Source organism: Ammospiza nelsoni, chromosome 5 (genome assembly GCF_027579445.1).
Source record: "Ammospiza nelsoni isolate bAmmNel1 chromosome 5, bAmmNel1.pri, whole genome shotgun sequence".
NCBI lineage: Eukaryota > Metazoa > Chordata > Aves > Passeriformes > Passerellidae > Ammospiza > Ammospiza nelsoni.
The window spans coordinates 42249254-42272250 of NC_080637.1; the positions used below are offsets into that span (position 1 = coordinate 42249254).

At 37.9% G+C, this 22997-nt stretch overlaps 1 protein-coding gene across 4 annotated transcripts in view; it reads right to left on the minus strand.

Moving 5' to 3' along the window:
• Positions 1 to 14402: 14402 nt before the first annotated feature.
• KITLG (KIT ligand) overlaps positions 14403 to 22997 on the minus strand; it is a 56578-nt gene continuing 47983 nt past the window's right edge. For 2 of the 4 annotated variants that reach the window (XM_059472101.1, XM_059472099.1), the window contains 4 exons: positions 21792 to 21901; positions 21173 to 21249; positions 19631 to 19714; positions 14403 to 18435 (listed from right to left, as the gene is read on the minus strand). In XM_059472101.1, the coding sequence (XP_059328084.1) occupies positions 19675 to 19714; positions 21173 to 21249; positions 21792 to 21901 (227 nt within the window). In that variant the 3' untranslated portion in view covers positions 14403 to 18435; positions 19631 to 19674. The remainder of the gene's footprint in view (positions 18436 to 19630; positions 19715 to 21172; positions 21250 to 21791; positions 21902 to 22997) is intronic. The other 2 variants (XM_059472102.1, XM_059472100.1) reach the window with 1 other exon arrangement.

Sequence of the window (22997 nt, forward strand, 5' to 3'; positions counted from 1 at the left end):
GTGTAGTAGTGACTCCCTAGTTATTTGCAGGCTTTCTGACTAAGATATTTATATTCTCTATCTGTAGTGATTCCTCCAGCTTAGCACATTATGGATTCAGATAACAATATTGTTAATTTAAAAATGATCCGATTATGAAAACTGGCAAAAATTGTGGCTTTATATATATAAATGCTTTTATTGTGTTGGCATACCCAATCCTTGAGTTCAGCAAGGGAGAAAGGAGTTAACAAGCTAAACATATCTAAGTGGCTACTGTTGGCTGTTCCTCACAGTATTTCAGAAATATTCCATATGGAAGGAAGCAGATTTGATAAAGTTCCTCAAGAGGGAATCAAAAAATAAGAGGATGAAAAAAGACAGAGAATCTTCTGTCATAATTAGAAGCATTTGGTCCCTCAGTTTTGACAAGTTTGCCAAGAGAAAAAGTAAGTTTCCTAGGAAGGGATGGTGGAGAGGAAAGAGAGATGACAGAAATTCTGTCAGTCTGAGATACTAGAATCAGAAAAATAAAAAAAATGTGAAATCAGTGTTTGACACTAAGATTTTTGAAGAATAAATACTATTGCATGTGTTTGAGGTCTTTTTGCCTTTGTCATGTTTTTAGGGCTTTTTTAAATTTTATTTTGTTGTATTTCTCCAATGAAATTATATAGATTTAACATTTATGTGTGGACATTTTTTGTAAATAGAGAAGTAATTCCATATGTATATAAACAGTCTCCTACAGACAATTGTCATTATCGTATTAATGTCATATCTGAACTAAATTTGAAATCCATTGTAAGAGAGTTTGGTTTTATTTTGAACAGAAAGCTATGTGTATGGTCTCAGTTAGTGTCTCTGGGCATTCCTTTTTCACCTGGCCACTCATGGTTCTTTATGTTTTTCTTCTCTGACCTGTTTCTGTCACATACCTCTTGCAATCCATAGAAAGTATTGCAGAATCCTGCACCCAGATTTTTTATTTGCATCTCCCTGGGCTGAACCTGCATCCTGCAAGCATCTGAGTTGGTCTTGCAGCCTGCCAGAGCAGATGGGAGTCTGTTCCTGGCTCGCCAGGTCCTCCTGTTCATTCCCAGCTCTTCTTACCCAGTCCTGCCTGGAAAGGGCCCTTGGGCTGGATCCTCACACCCTTCCACTTACTGACCCAGCTGCTCATTTATGAGAGGAGGAAAAGCTTTCTGGGAGCCAGAAGGAGTTAAGTGGAAGCACATAAGAGAGACATGGTGTGTTTGGTGGGGATGAGCAAAGGAGGAGAGGGCAAAGGGGGATTTTGACATGTGCAGGATGTGTATGATTAAGGGCAGTAGGAGAATAGAATGAGGGTTGGGCACACCATCATTGAGAACAGCAGAGAGAATGGTCAGGGAGGGCCAGCCAGAAACTCTGAGACTCTTCTGGTATAGTTTGTGGAAGGAGCAATGCTGGGAGCTTGGGGCAAACTGTGATGCTGCCAGGAGTCCCCCCGAGCTGAGACCTGTGCTGGCTCCCTTCCACCCTGGCTGTGCAAAGCTTTCATTTCCCCCAGCTTTCACTGAGATAAGGGAAAGCCTCAACATTAGCTGAATGGATATGTCTTTCTGTTTGAAGTCTGCTACCTGCTAAGCTGCCCTGAAATGTACTTTTGATCCTGTAAGCTTAGTGAAGGCAGAACACAGGGCAGGATTATAGAAAGGTCTTGATTTTCTCTTGATACTTGGATGTTACCTCACTAAGTAGATTGCCAATTTCTAGATTCCCTTGTCTACAACCTAACTCACCCATAAATGTACTGCTGCTTTGGAGTACGCCCTGCCGCGGTGTTTGTTGTGACTTCTAGCAGTAGGTGACCATTACATATTTTTTATTTCAATCAAAAAACAACTTTTTGTGTGAGAAGTTTCAAACTTAAAGTGACAATTTATTTACATGGTTATAAATACATTAAACTATGAATAGAGGGAGCAGTTCCAAATGTCTAACCTGGGCTTTATGTCAGGGTCTGCTTTTCAGAAGTTATGGAGAAGAAATCTACCTACAATTTTCAATGATTGTATTTCATGCTCAGCAGCTAAGTGAGATTCTGAGTATCCCAGGAATGAGTCTTGTGATCAAATTTGGCAGTTAATTTCTGGCAAACACCTTTAACCCAGATATTGTAATTTCTGGTGTATCTACAGATAAACCATATCTATAAATGAACTGCTATTTCGCTTCAACACAAAAAAAAAAAATTACATCTTTTGTGAAATAATATTGCACCAGAAAATTTTGCTGACAATTTAATACTAAGAGGTTAAGTTTATTCAAAGTATATTGACATTATTAGAGGCCAAAATAGAATTCTGCTACTTTTTTTTTCATTAGGTTAAAAACTTTATTGTATGAAACAGCTATGGTTTTAGTAAAATTTTTATTAGCAATATAATCACACTATTTTGCTTGCATGACTAGAGAAATAAAATTACCAACAAACCAAAACTACCAAGAAGACATTTTTCTTGCTCAGAAATATTCAGGTATGACAGGTATGACTCCTTAGTAAGATTTTTGCTGAAGAAGCTTTGGCTTCTTTCCTTCTTCCTGGTGTCATGTTTTAAGTCCATCTGCCTTTGCCCTCTCAGAAAGCCACAGCTGGTGTTGATACTGCCAATCCTACACTGTATCCTAGATTAGATTTTGAAAAAACTCATGATGAAGGGCTTGAACAGTAACTCTTTTCATTTGCATCTTATTTTGTTCTGGGCTTGTTGTGCAGACATGATGGAATACCAAACTAAATGGAGACTTATGAAAATCCTCATTGAGTGTTAGTATCTAACATCTCAGTACTCTGGCATTTCCTTCCAAATTAGTTGTTGTTTTAATATTCAAAAGAGATTAATTGTACTTTTGTTGAGCCTGATGATGTGTGGCTGGGAAAGTCACTGGCTGTATGAGTTGTTTCTTTTGGTTCAAGAACCTGAGTCAAATTGCAGCTGTTTGCCCCCTTCTGCAAAGCAAGATGTTGTAAAGAAACATAGAAATACTACTCTGAATCTTGGTAAAATAGTAAAATTGATCAGGATATAAACTTTGGTAATAGCTCTTCTATGGCAGTTGTCTTAGAGTGTTTTTAATAAAAAAACCTTTATATAATCTCTCTCTTTGTATATTGGTAAGTCCAGTCTTTTCCACTGAAGAGACAGAACATTCACTTGTATATGAAATATATGGCATAGCTGGTATAGAAAAGATAATTTTTTAGTGATTGTTCTATGAAAAATTCACATCTCATATGCTACATATTTTCTCTTTTTTTCTTCATTGAGGATCACTCAGCCCAGACAATTTTATTCTTTCTTTCTATGTAAAATCAGTAAATAATTTAACTTAGCTCTTCCTTCTTCTTCCACATCACCTAGCATAGTATTTGTTTACAATTGTCATGTGGGTTTGTGGTTTGTAGTTTTGGTTTGGGTTTTTTTTTCATTTTCCAGTAACTAATAAGGAGTGGGAATTGAGTTTCACAGAGATTAAAGTCTTTGAAAGCTTAGTATATGAATAGTTTTGAAGTGAGGCAGAACACAGATTTTTGCTGAAAGAATAGAGAGTTAAATTTTTCTATGCTTTTTACACTGTCACAGGCCAGAAAGGATTGCTTTCTCCTTGGGAAAACAGAGGCAGTAACTGTAAACAACTACAGAGTATCCAGGCTCGGGTTTCTGATTCATTCACTTGTCATACACACAGCACAGCACCTTCCAACAATGCGATATAAACTCACTCTTTTAAAAGGTTGAAAGCTCTTTCTCTTCTCAGTCTCCCTAGTTAATGCACAAAATTATTTTATGTCTTGGTGCTTATGCAAAAACAAAAAAACAACCCTCAAGAGAAATAGAAAAAATAGAAATCTTATTTGAGTGTAAAGCAGATTGTGCAATGGGTCTGAGTCTTACAGTTCTTTGTCTGAAGGGTGAAGTGAAAGTATTTATGTAGTGCTTTGTATTCCAACAAATGTTCTATTAAACAGGAGGATTGTAATCACTGAGTGTACTTCATTACATAAAATGAAGGGGACAGGGACACACAGTATGAGGCAGAGAGCGACAGGTCCTAAAAACCCACTCAGTGTGGAACCCCTCCAAAAGTACACTAAATGTTGGCAAGCTTTGGACCAGACAATCTCCATGCAGCCCTTCCAACCTACATTGTCATCCTGTAGTTTTGGTCAGATACTATGATTTAAGTATAGACAAATAGACATGTACGTGTAAATTCTTCTACTTTGGGGATTGAACTGTCTCTTTTATGGGTCTGTTACTAGCTCTGGCATTTTTTATGTGTGCACATGCCTGAAAAAACAGATATTCACTTGCTTCCCTGCTAATCTGTGAGCTTTCTTAATGTGCTATAGGGAAAAAAATCAAGACCAAAACAATTCACATCCCCAAGTGCTCTCAGTATTCTGCTAACAATGGAGAACTTGTCCTTTCACCCTCCCCTAAAACCCTTTCCATGGGACAGTTAGCCCTGCCTTTGCTTGCCTTCGGTTCAGACCAGTCTGCTGTGTCCAGCTATTGAAAGCTGGCATAGGCACAAGAATGTTTCATGAGGCTGTGCATGTTCAGATGAAATATGTACACTCCAGTGTGTTCTGCTGCACTCATGTGTCTGTCCTACTCAGTCAAGAGGAGAGGAGCAGCTTCCCAAATAATCTGTTCTGCAACAGCAGAAAGTCCATTTGGGGAGCTGTATTCCTGGAAATACAGTGAAAAATAGGGAAGTCAGAAAGTCTTGCTCTGAATCAGACTACAATACTAAGCAACAGTCTCATTAATGTTGCTTTCTGCCAAAGCTATTTCACTTGCCTTCAGAACTGTCTGCATTAATGACTACCTCCACTTGCTAGTTATTTACATAAAGTATTGTTCTCATGTCACTGCTAGCAGCCACAAGCTGCTCCTTGCTAGGTGAGATGAAAAAGCTAGATAGACCATGCTGCAAATGAATTCAGAGAAAGCTGGGTTTAATGTGTTGCTAGGAAGGATGGAATATTCCTCCTGTAATGTCCCCAGCATGCACAAGGTCAAATACATCACCATCAGAATGCCCTTTACAAGAGACCCTCACCAATAGGTGAAGAGGATGAGCAAAGGTAGTCTGTGCTTCCCTGAATTTCATCTCATGTGTGTACTTGTTTCTCAATCTTTCCTGGCAAAAATGGATGAATCTGTGGGGATTAAAAAAAAAAAAAAAAAAAAAACCCAAAAAAAAAAAAGCATAATAGCAAGATTCTTGAGGAGAAGACGTAGGAAAGAAGAAGTTGTAGACCTGCTCAGTGTCTGTAGCAGGTATCACTTTTCCATAGTCTCTGGTGGACAGGCATGGTGTCTAACCCCCATGTCCAGCAGTGAAGGTCACCAGGCTGTCTGCCAAGTCTGGTGTTGCCACACTGCTCCCACCCATGTTTTGAATCAGCTTCAGGTTCCTGTGGTGGATAAGCAAATACAAATCAGTCTGAAACATTAAACCCCTCCCCTGAACTTAAGTTTCTTCCCAGAGAAAAGGAGACAAATGCATTCATACAAATTCATACAAGTACACTTTGGTGTGATTTAAATTCTGCTCAAAAGGAGCTTCTTTGTGCTTTTGGCCTGTGGCACAGAATTGGCTACAGATCCAGAGGCTTTGTCTGAGAATCAAACTTTATCATATGTATGTCCATTGCTAATACAAGTCAGTTACAGACAATTCCAGTATACTTTGAATAAGTTAGAGCTCCAAAGGGTGCTATAGTGGTGCTGCAACTTGAGAGTGAGTGACTCTTTATCTAAGCAAGAGAAAAACTGAATGTAAAGCCCATGTCCAAAAACAAGTTTTACTGCAGTTTGCTGCTGAAATTCAGAGCCAGCTGATCTCATTCCAGTGTGACTCAGAGAGCTCTTCATTGTTTTGATTAATCTGCCCAAAAACATAAAAGCTGATGACTTAGGATGGTTGTAAAGATTGAAGCCCAAATGTTCAGAGCATTTTGACTTAATTGAACAGGTATTAGGAGACGTAATTACTATATAACTTATATAATGTGTGCTTTCTTAAGGCAGTAAAAAAAAACAAACAAACAACAATATTTTGAAAAATTCCTGTAATAATCACATGTATTATTATATCTTGTTTGAATGATTAGTTCCCAGGCTAATGTGTGTTTTCCAGCTTTGTAGAACCCATTGATCTAAAGGATTTTGATACTTTTCCATTTTTGGCATTTTCATTGCACCAGAAATGTGCTTGCAATGGTGACTTAGCTGCAAAAATAATTCTTATCAAAGCACAGTTTGAATTAAAACAAAAACACCCAAAAACTTATTAACCCAATTTAATAGATTTTAAATGCATAGAAGACTTCTGAAGAGAGAAAGGTAATAGTCTGTTCTCCATGCTTTAGGAAAGCAAGTAACTCTATGCAGCAAGTGAGACACTAAAGGACAATATTTTAAGAATAAAGATTGCTGTTATTTGAGTAAACCCAGACAGATGATGAGCTCTTTAGCACTGGCAAGTAAAAATTACTTATTTCAGAACTGATGAAGATAACACTGACTCTATACTGGAGGAAGGATGGATTATTCTTCTAGCCTGTTTTCCTAAAATACTAAAGTAAGAAACTGAGCAATTTTAAAGCTTTACAACATAGTAGGAACTTTTGATAGAAAAATTCATTTTATATTTCTAGACACGTGGGAGAAGAGAACTTAGAGATAGTTACAAGCGGGGGGAAGAAAAGAAGGTGGTATGTCAAAACCTGAAATATCTGTCTTTTATTACTTTGATGCTTATTAATATTTGTATATTGGTTATTCTACCTACTTAATATAATAAGGTTTATCTAGACCCACCTTACCTGAGTTAGATCCACATAATATGAAATGTCTTCCAAAAAATGGATGATTTTTTTAACTGAAAATGCTTTAATATTTTTTTAAGACTTTCACTTGATGAAATGTTCTAGTTTTTCATTCCTAGAGGTCGGCAGACAAGGTCAAGCAAGATATGAAGACACACACAACCAAACCAGGTTAGATTTAAGAGAAAAAGATTTCAAACTATTGTGTAGAAGGAAAAAAAAGGAAAAAGTATGCTAGTTCCTTGGAATAAACAATGCAGATACTATGCTTGGCTGAATTCTAAATGCAACAATTTTGTAGACAGTAATCAATTTTGGATGTGGTAAAGTAAATATTCCCTGTAGATGGATAAAACATAACTGATGTTATTTTCTAGGGCAAAAACTGAGTCTTTGTCCTCAAGGTTACTGCAGGAAGCAAAATCTGCGCATCAGTGCTTGCAGCAAGCAACCCAAGTGACTCAAAAGCTTTTCTTGAACCCAGAGATGTAATGTTTCAGAAAAAGCACTTAAAATTTTATTTCCATTTATTTCCATTCCGTATCTCTTTCCAGCTGCAAAAGCCAGTAGATTTGGCTATTTTTGCCCCACTGGTGCTCTGAAGTCCTGGCTGTCATTGAGAAACTCTCAGGAAAGTATGCTTCACTTTCCAGCAAAAGTGTGCTTCCACTAACGGGAAACTAGGCAAGGAGGGAGAGTTTAATTTTCTTGATAATCGTAAATCTAGTTTCCAGGAAATTATTTCAAAACTGGAGCTCACCCTCTGACATTTCTTAAGATTTTGTAGTATGACCAAATATCAGCTTTTGTGTTGCTACACTCAGTTTGTTCTCAGGATGGCTGATTTTCCAGCCAGCTCTGTCAGCATGTTTGTGTGTTTATTTTTAGTAGCACACCGCAGACAGACAGTTGCTATTGGCTGTGGTGTGATTTCCTCACATTTTCAGGTGTCCATTATCAGTCCTTTGCTGGATGTTGCCTCTCCCTCCAGAAGTGGCAGAATGTGTGCTGAGAGAAGTCCTCAATCCTTGTAGTGCTCTATCACCTACCTCAGCTTCATTCATTAAATAGCAGCAGTTTTTAAAGTGTTTCAAGTTTTCCTGGTTGATTTGGTATTGAAACAGTGAGAAAGGCTTACCTGAGCTGTTCTGCCAGCTTTGCTCTGAGAGCAGCAACCTCAGGCAGAGGAGCTGTGGTAAATGGTGGGAAACTAGCATACATACTAGAGACTTCTCTGCAGATAAGTTTTCACTAGAACCGTAGCTTTGGTTGATTTCCAAAGTGCTTAGATCCAAAACATGTTGAAACAGAAAGAATCTTGTAATGAGACTGGAAACAATTCATAAAGAAACAGTTGCAGTGGAGTTCAGCTCAGAAATGTGTTTGGTCGCTGTGAAGGCAAGTTGCTGACCTTACTGGTAGAGCAGAGAAGTATTTAAGGTCATAAAATGGTTGTCAACAGAAAAGATATCTTGCAGTCTTCAAAGAAAAAATGCTTGTGTTCTTTTGCTGCTTCTTCCTCAGATTTTTAAATTTCCACAAAAAGTAACATCTTATCAAGTAGATGGCATGTTATGATATTCCAAATGCTTTATTTAATTGCCAAAATCAAATGATGCTTGCCTCTGTGTCCTGCAGTTGAACTTTGCCCTTACTAGAGCAGTGTTACCACTTTACAGAACCACACAGAAAAGTTTGAAGTGGAAATTATATACTTTTTTACATAATGACAGTTAATACTTTTCCTCATAGTAAAATTGCTCACATATCACTTTCAATTCAGATTAAATGGTTATTTGCAATGTAAAATGTCCATTATAAATTGACAGATTGAATGCAGGAATTCCTGTGTGAAATTCCATTGTGCTAGTGTTTCATATAACTAACTGGTAAATATGAATTAATAATTTCCTATGATCTCCTCTTCTTTTATGCTTATTCTGCCCTCTGAAGAAGTCTGAGAATTCCAGAACCTGGAAGTAATTTTGTCTAAAAAATAAATTATGTTCACATGTCCAAAACTTGACCACTTGAGTGCATAGCTGCTGTATATGACTTGTTTATTGGATGTAGTTTTTTTAAGTTTTTGGGTTGCTTTCTGTCACTATTTACAGAGCTAGACAGGCTTAGCGGAATTTAAGAATTACCAGTTTTGAAAGGGCTACTTAATTTTTTTGCTGATGTACAGTTTCTCAAAGATATTTCATTTTTCATAATGTAGAAAAGTCAAGGTTTACTTTTAAGCCACTGTCATGATATTTAAATATGATATTTACAAAACCATCAGGGAATTTACCAATAATCTTGGACTGCATTCAGTCATACTGGCTTCCTGCATTATTGCTTATCTTTACATTTTCTTTAGAAAATGTGCTTTTATTTTGCTGCTTTCATTTTTAATATTGGGCACAAGGACCTGCTCCCCATCCCATCCCAGACCCATCATTGCACACAAGGAGAATATATTCCTCCTATTACACAATAGCTAAATTCTTAAAGCATTAGTCCGTGAAAGAGGCAAAATGAAATGAAGGGGTTCTCAATCCCCTGCTCACCAAGCTGGGTACATGGTCATGCTTCTCTCTCCCTTTGAATCTGGTCTCCTGAGACCAGGGTAGATGGAAGCCAAAGGCATGGCTTCCCACAGCCTGTGGAGCAGCCCCGCTGTTGTGGTGTCAGGAGGCAGTGGACAGCGTTTGCCTCTAAGGAGATATGCCTTTTGTCTGACTGGTCAGAATATGCAAGCCTGGCCTGGATGGTCATAAGAAGGTGCAGAAGGTGTTGGAATGGGTCTTTGGTCCGGAAATATGTGCTGCTCCTCAGCCTTGGTCAACACAGCAAGGTTTGGTAATGGACACAGAGTTTTGGGTAGGAAGAGCACAGACCTTGAGTTGACCCATGGTTGGATAGGCAAGGGCCACAGGAGGTGGTGAGGATACAGCAAGATGAAACCTGGCAAAATGGCTGCAGGCTACAGTCAGTCTGAGTAACATCAACACGAGGGTCCCCAGAAGGAGAGGTCAGACTTCAGTCAGTCTGCTCAGGAAGTTTTATCAGCAGGAACCCTCTGAGAGAGGACTGCACGAAGAAGCATCTGATTAAATTGACTAGCTCTTGCTATCTTAAAATCTGATGGGCAAATATTTTCAGAGGAAAACAGGGTTGACATATTTATTCAGCATAAATTATTTGTTCCTCTGAGGAAAACTGTGGGAATTTTTGTGCTCGCAGCTGGCACACATACTGCTGTGCAGTGCAGTTTGCAGTCAGACTAGCAGTACCCTGGTTACAGCTGACCCCAGAAGGCTAATCTTTTGCTAAACATTTTGAAGTGTTTTCTTCCTAAATACTAACCCAATTGTTTACTGTCTACATAAAAACTGTTAATGGTAGGGCTGCTAACTGCAACGAGGATACATGATGCTTTAATTGCAGAGTATGACTCAACAGGAGAGCACTGGAAGTCTGGGTGGGGGCTGAAGGAGGGACTGGATAATAACAGGACACAAAGGTGTGTATACGCAAGAGAGAAAACCTGAGGCTTTGCCGAGTTTCCAGTTATAGTCCAAGCTGAAATACAGAAGACCAGTTATGCAACCCTGAGCCAGATTTTTGGCTCTGAATGAAATAACGTTGGTGGCCTATATGGAAATATAGATGGGTTCATTACCTGAACCCCCAGGGAACATGGGTAGGTGTGTGTGGTTCTGGCACAGACAGTCATGGAGCAGGAAGGGCGATGGTGTTCATTTGCCAAAGGCTGGGGAGCACAGCGCAGCGTGGGATGCCCAGTGAACCTTTTGATCAGTGCATGGAACTTGGCAACCCTGAAGCTCACTCTTGCCAAGGGTTGGATTTGTGAAGATATTCTGTGATATGCAGCCATTCCTTCAGGGTATATGATTGAAGTTTATGGCAGTTACCTGATTTGCTAAAAAAATTTGCTGCATTGAAGCACCACCTCTTCCTCCACCCGTACCAGCACTCCTCAACCCACACACGTGCAGACTACATTATAAGTACATTAGGATGCCCACTTAAACTTTGCTATTTAGCACTGATTCTAGCACAAATTTCTGTTTGAAATGCTGTGAGTACCCAATTATAGCGCTTAATAGCATTCTTCATTCCCTCAACTCTTTGTTTGATCCAAAGGTTGGAACATTTAAAATATCAACAAGAAAACACAGTGCTTAGAAACTGAGGCAATTGGATTCCTCTGGAACAATATGAAACAAGACTTAAGAAAAAATTGCCAAGTGGTACCACGATGTCAATGAGATACTTTCTTCTCAACTTCTGGCAAAGGAGTAATTACTTCTAAGAACTCATTGCTTTATTCTTGGGGATGATATTTAAAAGATTTAGATGCTATGCCTCTGTCTTCACTGATGCTATTAATTGGTTTTAAGACACATCCCCATTTTTGTCATTTCTAAAGGTGAAGGCTGTTCTGTGTTTTGTTAATGATGACAGCACTGCTGAGAAAAAGGAAGGTCTAAAATATTTGACTTTAAGAACATGACAGGTTAAATAACCTGGGGGGTCCTAATAATCATCATTCACAATGTAGAAGATGACAAGGGGAAATTTCTAAGATGACATTTTGTCACTTGTGGTAGTCACTTAAAATGACAAAAGCTATACATTCTGCTCTGCAGCTTCTTTACTCTAATTGGGCCAATTTTGCTATCATGCTATTATCCTGCAGAGCAGAACTGGTGACAAACAAAGAGGCTTTTGTGATCTCAGCAGAATATTCTTCCATGAGCTCAAGAAAATAACTTGCCAAAAGAGAATGAAAATGGTCCCCGCATTTTGTGGCTGGCCAGAAGCCCAAGGCTCATGTCTGTCTGAAAAAAGTCTCATCTGTATTTTTAGTTCCTGCTTGCTTATGGTGGAATTTTGCAGAAGGGACCACAACTCAAAGGAACTATAATTTCATTTGGGATTTTTCCTGTTACATGAAATTACTTACCTTGGGATATGGCATAAGAAAAAGGGGGCTAAACTTCTCTTCTGCACTCTCTGTGATTTTGGCAGTCTGCTTTAATTTAACCATATTTTCCACTATGCACCATCACATAATAATTCCTTTTAAGTATGTAATGACATAAAAGTTGATCGTGTTAGCACATGCTTCTTTGTAGCTATTGGGAAACTTAATCCATTTTAAAAACATTTGAACTTTGGGAGAAAAATTGTCATAAACAGCTACATGAAGAGTAGTAAGGAAGTGGTTCTATAAGCTGTTAATGTAGTGTGAAATCCTGAAACAACCCATCTTGTTAAGATGAAAACATATTATTTATTATCATTCAGAAGCTTTGGGCAAAAATGTGTTTAGTAACACACATTTGTTAACATGGAATAAAATTACACTGGAGTGTATCATAGAGTGTATGTGGAGTGGGCATATATCCAGCTCATCTAAAATACAGTCATTTCATGGAAGTGTTAAGCTGTTAAAACATATTGCTATCAAGAAACAGTTGTTTATTATAATAAGCATTGTTTTTCTGCATGACAGAAGTAGGAAAATGTCATTATTAATGTTGCCCATGATTTGGACAAAGATAGCCTTTGTTTCCATCTACTGAACGAGGTATTTATATTCATTGTTTTGGAGAAACTAAAATTGGAAAACTGAAGGTAAATATTTCTCTCAATCCTTTAGCACAGTTAAATCTGCAGGGTTCAGATTAAGCAGCGATGCTGGTATGCAGTTAAGTCAGCATTATGTAAGGCACCAAACATTGTAAAACAGACTACCAAAAATATTATGGTGGTGTCACTTTGGCTAAAGAGCTGCACATTTTCCCAGACCTTCCCTCTTGCCCTTTACTCCATATGCTTACGCTACAATTCATAGAATCATACATTAGTTTGACTTGGAGAAGTCCTTTAAGGACAATCTAGAACAGTCCCCCTGAAATGAGCAGGGACACCTTCAACTAGATCAGTTTGCTCTGAGCTCTATTCAACCTGACCTTCAATGTTTCTAGGGAACCTCTCTGGACAATATGTTCCAGTATTGCACCTTTCGTACTGTAGAAAATTCCTTCTTTATATCTCATCTGAATCAGTCCTCTCTTGGTTTAAAACCATTGCCCTTTGTCCTATTGCAATGGTTCTTACTAAAAAGTCACCATATTTCTTGTAAGTGCTCTCTAAGTACTAGAAGGCTGCCATAAGGTCTCCTCAGAGCCTTCTCTTCTCCAAGTTAAATAGTCCCAACTCTCTCACCCTTTCTTCACAGGAACATATTTCATCCCCCTAACCATTTTTTGTGTCCCTCCTCTGGACCATCTCCACAGGTCCATTCCTCTTGTGTGCTGGGGCCCCACAGCTGGATGCAATACTTCAGGTGGAGTGTCACCTGCAGAATGGAGCAGAGCAGAGGGCCAGAGTCGCTTCCCTCAACTTGCTGGCCATGCTTCCTGTTTATGCAGCTTGAGATACATTTGGGACCACTCAGCTTGATGCTGTCTGTAAACATGTTGAGGGAGCACTGGATCCCATTGTCTATGGCATTGATGAAGATACTAAACACTACTCTTCTCAATAAAGACCTTTGAAGGACATCCCTCACCACCAATTTCCATCTGGACGTTGGACCAGATTATGAGTTACCAGCTCCTGATTTCAGTAAGATTGTTTTCTTAGCTAAGAGTGCTCAAATCTCTTTTCTAGGTACCCTACTGTTACTTCTGCCTTCCTGAAATTCCAGGTCAACTTGGAGTTTTTGTTGCGCTAATACAGCTTGCTCATGAAGTACGCTCGTTTCCAACTCTGCAGCTACATGGTGCTCATGGAGCCTGAGCTGAATCGAGTGCCATCCTGCTGCTGACCCACCTGAGCCACCAGCACTGCTCCTCAGGGCATGACTCCTGCTACACCAGCAGTGAGGGCTGTTTCATGGCCTTCTTCAAGCCATCAACTCTGCACTTCTGGCTGTGTCCAGATCTGCAGCCACAGCTTTCATTCATAGCCATACCCCAAATTCTGGCATCTACAGATTCTGTTCCCCTGTGTCCCAGTCCGTTAACCCTGCTCTACTCTTCCTCATCAGTCCTGTCTCTACTTTATCCTTATTTACAAATCCTTCTGTATCCGCCTACTGCAACATCCCCTCCGTCTTCCAAGGCTCATTAATGCTCTGTGAGGCAGGCTGAAAGTCTCAGCAGGTTTACCTCTTTGTCTTTAGCTGGCATATTTTCATTCTCTCTCAGGAAGGGAGAGGTGCCAGAGCTCCCTGAGCAGCTCTGTTTTTTCCTCCCAAACTCATCCCATTCCAGACTTCTTACAGAAAAGCCACAGTAAACTGCTGAAAACTTAAAGGAAGGATGTCATCCTTACCAGGAGGAGCTCCTGGTAAATGCCACTCCCTGCAAAAGAAGTGCATTATCATGAAATGTCCACATCAAGTGAAGGAGTCTGAATCAAGCAGCATATGTTCTGACAGAGAATTCTTTCAGAAGATGACAGGACATAAAAACATCTTAATTGGGACTAACACAATGCAATATACTAATTATTTGACAGTGCATAATATCTTTATTTAGAACAATAAAGCATATGTATATAATGTAAATTCCAAATCTGAACTGGTATAAAAAGGGATCTGGGAAAACATCTATCTTTAAGAGGACACATATGTACATACACATCACATTTTATAAACTTTGTTGATCACCTTCAGTCAGAATGTAACTATGCAAAACTGTGCTGACATTTACATTGAAATAAATGAATTTGCCCATAATGCAACCAGCAAACGTCTGTGTCTCTATCACTAAAGAGTCTGAAGTTTCCACGTTCCATTAATTTGATAAAAAAATAACAACATGCCACCATTACTGTAGATCTGCATTTAAGACAGCTGAATCAGATTTATGAATTGAAAAATGTTGGATAATTCTTAAACGTAAATCAAACTCAAAATATCAGTATTTTATGTGTACTGTTAAAATTTCAAAGTAATAATTCTGTTTTGTGTACTGAACACTTTCAGCATATTATGTAGAGCAACAGAGAAAACAGAGCTGCTGCAGATGAGAATCTAAAACATGTGCAGGTTGTACACATACTCCATAGTAAAGCACATTTTATATGCTTATAAAATGACCTCGTGATGAAATAAGTACCATTAATTCATTCAAGTAAATACACATCTAAAGTAGAACAGTTACTCAGTATAAGACTATCTGCTTTTTTATTCTCACAAGGCCACTAGTAATTGCATGCAAAGTTCAACTATTTCAAAGGAAACCTAAAAATGTTACATTTCTCACCAAACCACAGACATCCAAAAGCCAAATTTGGTTGACTTTTATAAGAAAAAAATAAAACACCCCTTTTCCCCCCAGTTTTATTCTAAGAGGGAGTCTGCTGATTTTCCAACTATGTTAATGTATGGGCTCTGTCTACCCAGAAAGAAGACTGAAAAACTGATCATTCTTTAGAAGTTAAATTTCTTTAGAAGTTGAGAAGCAATTAAAGGTCTCTTTCTGCCACTCCATCTCCAACTGAAGAGTACATTACTCTATTTCCATTGATTTCAAAGATGTCTCACAAGTCAGTAGTCTTTCAGAATCTCACTATGTCCAAAGTAAAGATCTCCTCAGTGGGCACAGAAAGTTTCCAGTCAATTCACGATGCCACTTCAAAGTGCCATGCCGCCTAGTGTATCCATGAATGTCCAGAAGTCTCCTTCTGGGTTGCAAAAGGATTGAGAACACTCAATCAGATCTCTCTTGTATTCAGATCTCTCAAAATGAGGGCAAAGAATGGGAAAACCATGTAGTCCAACAACAGTTCTGCTACTCTAGGTGTCACACGACTTTTGAACACATTCAAAGAACAGTGTTTGTGATGTGAAGGTCAAAAAGTATACATGAGCTTTCTTTCTGTTCTTATATAACTCAAAATTTACCTTGCTCCATGGAAGAGATTAAAGTGTCTGACATTATTTGAAAGTGACTGGAAAGTGAACATTTTGTCATAACCAATTTTTATTTCTGTTTCAATTCATAACTGGTATTTTCAATGGTATTGAAGATTAAGAAGCCTAAAATTTGAATAGGCTGCTTTTGAATATCAAAGCATGATTTGGGGCACACCAATGTGACCCAAATTAAGTGTTATTGAGTATTTGATTTTCTGGAAAGAATGCACTTAGAAAAATGAACGTTTTTTTATCAACAAAGAACATTAATAAATATAAGATTTTTGTTTTACTGAAGCTAAGGAAAAAACCCGAACCCTCAAATGCATGAGCTAGCCTCAAGAGCACATTGTATGAAGTATTTAAGGTTTTCATAGAATGTGTAAGGATAATTGCTTCCATTTACTGTGGATACTTTTCCATTCAGTCAAAACCAGTACACAGTTTTTCTCTGCATTACCAATAAGGTGCAAATTTCCATCAGTTACATCATGCTGACATTTCTTTTAGGGTACCTCTTAAAAAAGTTTGAAAGTCAAAGTCTGAGGGCCTTGTGAGTAAAGAACTACAGAGATTCAGAGAAGACTCAGCTTTATATTGGGAATTCCATTTTTTGAGGAATGCTCTTGCTTTTTAGAAGTGATGAGCAACCCTGGTTATTAACTGGTGAGTGCTCCAGCATCTTCAGAATAAATGTGAAGGCCTAATTCTAACACTAAGCCTCTTTTGATCTAGTCTAAGAGAAGTTCCTTATGTGATGCAAACTGCAAAGTTCTGTTATTCTTAACAGAACTATGCTAATTTATACCAGCTGAGGAGGACTTGAAGACCTTTTTCTGACAAACAGATAGTGCAAAAAAGGCCTGAGTAAAAATAAAAATCCCGCATGATCAAATCTTTCAGTGAATTTGTGATAAATTTCAACCTTATTACAGTAGGGTCAAAATTCCACGCAGTGTAGCTACTGATGATGCCACAGCATCAAGTATGGCAAGGTTCTGAGATTTTTTTCTCTTTACAAGTCTGAAAGACAGTTTTACCAATAATACACACAGACATACACACCCACACACACATACGCACGTATATATTATATGTATGACATATTCTTTGTATGCATCGTTCTCAGAAAATTGAGCAGAAGATTAAAACTTCCACAAGGACTCCTAAAAAATTTAGTAACTATACATTTTAAGTAGAACTCCAAATTTATGCAAAACTTTAAAAGGGTTGGTGGGGTTTTTTGGGGTTTTTTGTTTTTGTTTTTTTTAGGTTTTCAAGTTATTTAAACTAAAACTCTGGCTGAACTGGTCAATATCATGACAGATGGCAGTTTGTCACCTCATGTGAGCCTTTACCTTTACCCTTCTGAATTTCAACCCCTAATACAGGTAAATAATTCATACTCATTATCTGGGAAGAGATAAGATGAAAAGATGCACAACTACACTTGTAACTTTTACCATGGTATTTTTAGGATTTACTTGAAAATGCACATCTGTACATCAGTCCTGTTCATATTCCATGGATACTGTAACAGTAATAGATGCAGAAGACAGGTGGGAAACAAAGGCTTTCTCTTTTGTTTCAAAAGAATTAACTTTCAAGAGTGGAGAACACCAAGATATTAAAGCTCACTAATCACTTAAAACACAATGCAAACATTAATTACAGCTGATGTAAGTAAAAGCTAAATACACTCTCAGGATCTTTCAGATTTTCTATGCTATACATTTACAGATAAGGTATAAATGGCATGCATCTTCAGAATTTAAAATGCATTTAATGGGTTTGTCTTTATTGTGATGTTTGAACGCAATTCAGACTCTTTACTTTGCCTTAGCATGACTGGAAGTTTCACCAGTGTTCACATACTCAGCAGTTACACTTAATTCTTCGAAGCTCCACGAGGTACATTCACCTCCTGTTTACTTTGTCTTCATCCAGTATTTGGTTCTCCTGAACAGAGACCACCAACGCTGATGAATTCTTGAGGCTTTCTGTGGTGGGCAACCAGCCACCTGGCAGCTGATAGAGACCACGTGTTGCTGCACTCCCTGCCTTTGACAGGCATAAACACAGCTCCTTATAAGTCTAAGTCTAGAGCACGAGCTCAGGGCATGACTTTGCTTTCAAGTTTTATATACAAAATTGAAGAGTATGTTATCTGTATCCGTTTCTGTGTTTTCTGTCAGTTCAGAGACCTTCATCTGAAGACATCAAGGTAGAGGACACAGAATTTAAGTTAAGGATGCAAAGGTATTTGTGACTTGCAATGATTACACACTGTTGGAGGCATTTGAAAGATGCTTTTTTTGTTCAGGACATATTTTGTTTGCCAGAGCCAGCTGCAAGTATTAATGCAATTAAAAAACCTCAAATGTCACACAAGGTAGATATTCACATAAGATACAGTCCTGCTAAGTGCACACTCTTCTTGTCATTGTTCAATTCAGTGTTGGTTTCACAGTAACAAACACAAATTGTCCTCATTTCTGTATCATGTCTATGGAGTCATGGGCAGCAACAACAGATGCAGACTCAGTCTGTCACTCCAGAAGGAATACGAATGTGCTTAAAGCTGCTTCATTTATGAAGCGAACATGGAACTGTTACCTGCCTGTAGAGAAAAACAGAAATTTTGATTTTGCTGATTAGTTTTCCTTTCTGTATTACTAAAAAATAGATCTTTTCCCAGACATACAACATAGACATTTTTTTCTTATAATTTTGGAAATAAATTTAATGACACTTGCATAGAGATTTCTTTACTCAGAAGGAAAAATGTTATAAGATGTACTTTCCTGATGCAAGAACACACTTGCCTGCAAAAGCTCATTGATGTCATCTAAGGTAATGGAACCACTCTCATGTTTTACAGAATTGTTTGGGCATTTTGGTATTGGAATCTCTGGCAGCAAACTTCCCTTTGAAGTCATCTGGACAAACCAAACTGAGTTTACATCTTTGGAAAAATGGAACAACTTGTCCAATGCAGTGACAACTTTGCTTCTCAATGAGCGTATGGTAGAACAAAGCAGTTAAGGATAATGAAAAATCTCTCAAGCTGTAGGTAATTCAATCATATGGAACACCTGAGAGTAACTGCTACAGGATGACCTGCAGACTGAGATTGTCTGTTATACTCTGACGCTGCTCTTTCCACTCACGATGTTAAATAAAGAGCCCAGTGCTGTCTGAATTTTCCAGAATCTTACATAGATGCCATGGGTTAAATACAGCACAGTTTCTGTTGTATGCAGCTTCTTGCCAGAGAAGTGCTGCTCTGCAGAGGACAGCTGGGACTGAGAAACCCTCACTCACCTTTGCTGCTCACTCTTACATACTAAAGCAAGACTGATGCATCTGATAAAGCCACACAGACTACAGAAATGTGCTGACTAAGCTACAATGATATGAAAGCTCAGCTCTACTTGGCCCGTTCTCCTACACTCACCTGCTAATTTTACCAGATTGTGTTTTTTAGTTCACATTGCTTTGAAACAGCTGTAGTGTAACAGCTGAAGGCTTCTCTGTATCAGCTCTAACACCGAAAAGGAGAAGCAGTAGCTGTGCTTTGTTCTGGCATTCTTGTAAATTTCATTTTGAAGCATTCAAGTTAAAAATCAAAGGTCTATATTAATGAAACAGGATTAATTAAATTAGCTGCTAAAGATCTTATACAATGCTAAATGCTACCTACTGATAGCAAGAATTCTTTTTTTTTTTCCTGAAAATGGACTCTGAATCACTTTATATTGCAGCAGACGAAAGTAGTTCAGTCTGTGGTAAAACTCTCACCACAACCAACTTACCAGTACACAAAACAGTAACAGTGTTGAGGGAGAAAAAGCAACAGCTACACTTGTAGATGTTCCTTTTCTTTTTGCTGCAACATACTGGAAAAAAAAAGGTACTTTATTACTACAGTAATAGCCTTCCAAGGAAATGGAATAGAAGAGTTTATAAATTAGTTAAAATTTAAAGAAGGGAACCCAAGAATTATAATTTATGTTTGATATTAGCTCTTCCTACTTGTAGATAAAAATTCCTAATTTCTCAGGGAGGAAAAAATTGTAATAGGCATCTATGCCATGTATGCCAAAACACATGCCATATATTTATGAAGACATCTGATAGAAAACGCAATCTGTTTCAAGTTCCTGCAAAGGTCCTCTCCTGCATTTAACCGTGTCACCTTTTCTTCATATAAAATATGGCTTTGTATTTTCTGTGAAATTAAAAGGAAGATGTATGCTCATTTCACAGGTTTTAACACCTATGAGGATGATGTGCAGAATGAGTTATTTGTAGGAGCTAATATACTTGGTGAAATAAATACACAGCCTTCCATTCTATATTCTGTACATGAAGAAAATTTTTTAAGAATTTATTACTTTAGCAAGCTTAAACACAGAAAATTTCAGCTCCTGTGACCAAACTGCTGGATGAGAACCTTGCCTATTTGTCCCTTCACCAATGGGCAGCCCAGGCATTTCACACAGTGTGAGAACACTACAGGACATGTCCTTCTGCCACCTGCATCAGATCTTTCCCTAAATCATTCATAGTTAAAATCTGACCAAACATCATTAAATATGAAGTTAAACAATACTCTCAAAATGTTTTAGCATAGACTTATTCTTACTTAAAATGTCCCTAAATACTTTCCTGGATTTCACAGATTCCTTGTCCAAGTCATGTCCAAGAAACTTCAAAGACTTGAACTGTTATTTCTAAGATATTTTTGATTCTCTCAGAATTTTCTCTCTTTAAGAATCAGATAATTTAGTGTATAAGTAAGAAGAAAGCCATGAATCATTTCAGGATGACCTTAAGAAGTTATTAGCATTTGAATGAGTTCTCATTAACTTCCCACAAATACTAAAAAAAAAACCCAGAAAACATAGTACCCTGGGGAAATTAAAAAAGTGAAAGAACATAAAAAATGTTATTGTAAAAGGTATTTAAAAGGATTTAGGAGCACAACCAGAAAGTTATTGCTTTCTATTTATTTCTATAACTTCAACCAAGCTTTACAACACACAGCAAATAACAACATTTACTTTATTTTGTTGGTTTTCCTAGAGGTCTCAGCAATCTTTCTCACAGTGGGAATAAAGACAGATAAAATAATGTCCCCATAATAAAACACTGGATGCAGAACTATCCTCCATATCAGCTTCTGTGCTTAAACCAGAAAGTCCTTTAAATGGCACACTCTAAGCACATACTTTATCTCTGCAGCAAGACCTTGTGTTTGGGGCCTTTTTGTGTTTGTCACACAGCTAAACACAAAGTAGTTCTCAGAGATAAAATTACATCCGTAAGTAGAAATTTTAAGTGAAACAATATACCTTATTTCATTTTCCTCTTGGTAGTCATGACACTGTGTAGTTTCATCACTTTCTGGTCTGGATTTGGGATGTATTTTCTAGGAAGAAAATGCACTAAATATAAATATTCTAAAGCTATAAATATTCTAAGGCTTTCTTTAGTAACTATACAATTGTATGTTTCAATTTGTTTAATTTGCTTCAGATGTTCAATATCAAAGTCATCTTGCAAAATGTAGGGCAAACCTTGTCCTCTAACATACATCTACTACTGATATAAATTTTACTATTGAAGGTTTTGTATTGTAGGCAGGGGCATAAGGGCCAAAAGCAAAAAAAAAAAAAGAAAAAAAAAAAAAGAATCTTTTCTCAATATACAATAGGAGAAATGGAAAATTGGGTGAATCACACAATTTTTGTTTCCAATTAGAGAGTGATCATGCTGATAAGACAGGATTTGCACTTTGATGGTAGAATTCAAGAATTTGACACACAGATTTACATCTGCAAGTCACAGTTAAGTGGAGATCAAAAGAGGTGTCACTTGCTTTCCAATACAGCATGGCTCTCTTATCCCCACCTCCCCACAGCTAAGAAATGTAGCATCACTATGTAAACAATTATATGCAGTATTTCTTACCTTCCAGTATAGGGCTCCCAAAATAAAGCCGATAAGGAGAGACAGCAATGATGTCAGGGCTATGCTGATCCCTTGCAGGCTGGAGCTGCTAATGAAGCCAAGAGCCTCTTCTGTAATTAAAGATACTCTCATTAGTGAAGACAGATTTATAGCAGAAAACTGTCTTCAGGGCAACACTATTAGCAAGAGCACTTTCATGCACCACCTACATAATAGCATCTTAAATAGCAGAACAGATACTTCAAAGTGCAATGTACATGAGATGCACTTCATACAAAATCTTACAGCAAATTTTTGACCACAAGGATGCTCCACCCACTTCTGAAACAACAATGTTGAAAAGTACCAACACCAATTCTCTTTTTGCCATTTGTAGAGAATCATCTCTTTCCTACACTTCAAAGTTTTGGATTTCTTATTTTTTAAAGGTCTTACTTTGAAAGACAGAGCAATTATTTGAAAAAGAATATATATCAATTCATGCATTTGCATTAGTTCCATCAGACAGCTCCCACTGCCTGCAGACACTTTGCCTTGCCACCAATCAATGACCAACACAAGAGCTCTCAGGGTAGGTTAGTGTAACAGAATAAACCTGATCACTTCTAAAGCTTCCTGGAAAGGTATCGCTGACTTCAGCAAGATCAAACCCTTGCACCTTGAGGTTTAACAGTGTGTTATTTGGTTATAACCATTTCTTGATAGCTTTTAACATTTTGCATAGAAGACCACCAATCCTATTCTTTTATGTACACAACAATTCCATTCCCCTCACTGGGACCTGTCTGCAAGCTGAGACTAAAATTCATCCCTTCAACCATTCAGTCAGTCCCTTCATTCCCTTCAAGAGCAGGACGTGGAAAGTCCAACAGAATCACCTGGGAACCCTCTTTCTGAAATGCAAAGTGAACCTCAGGAGACCGGTATTTTGTCCACCCAGGTTTGGTTCATTTCAAACTGGGTGTCCGCAGCTCGAATGGTGGGTGTATTGACAGATTACAGGAAAAGAACCAAACTGTAAGCACTGGAAAAGTGTAGGTGATTGGATACATAGAAATGAAAATGAACTGACAGCACTCAAAATTTGCGTGACTCATGCAAACAGCAAATGTCTAAGCACACACAGAATGGTATTCTGGGTCAAACAACATGTGTTTAGTACATTATTAAACAGCCTCCAAGAAAATATGTTAGTTTAGAAAGCAG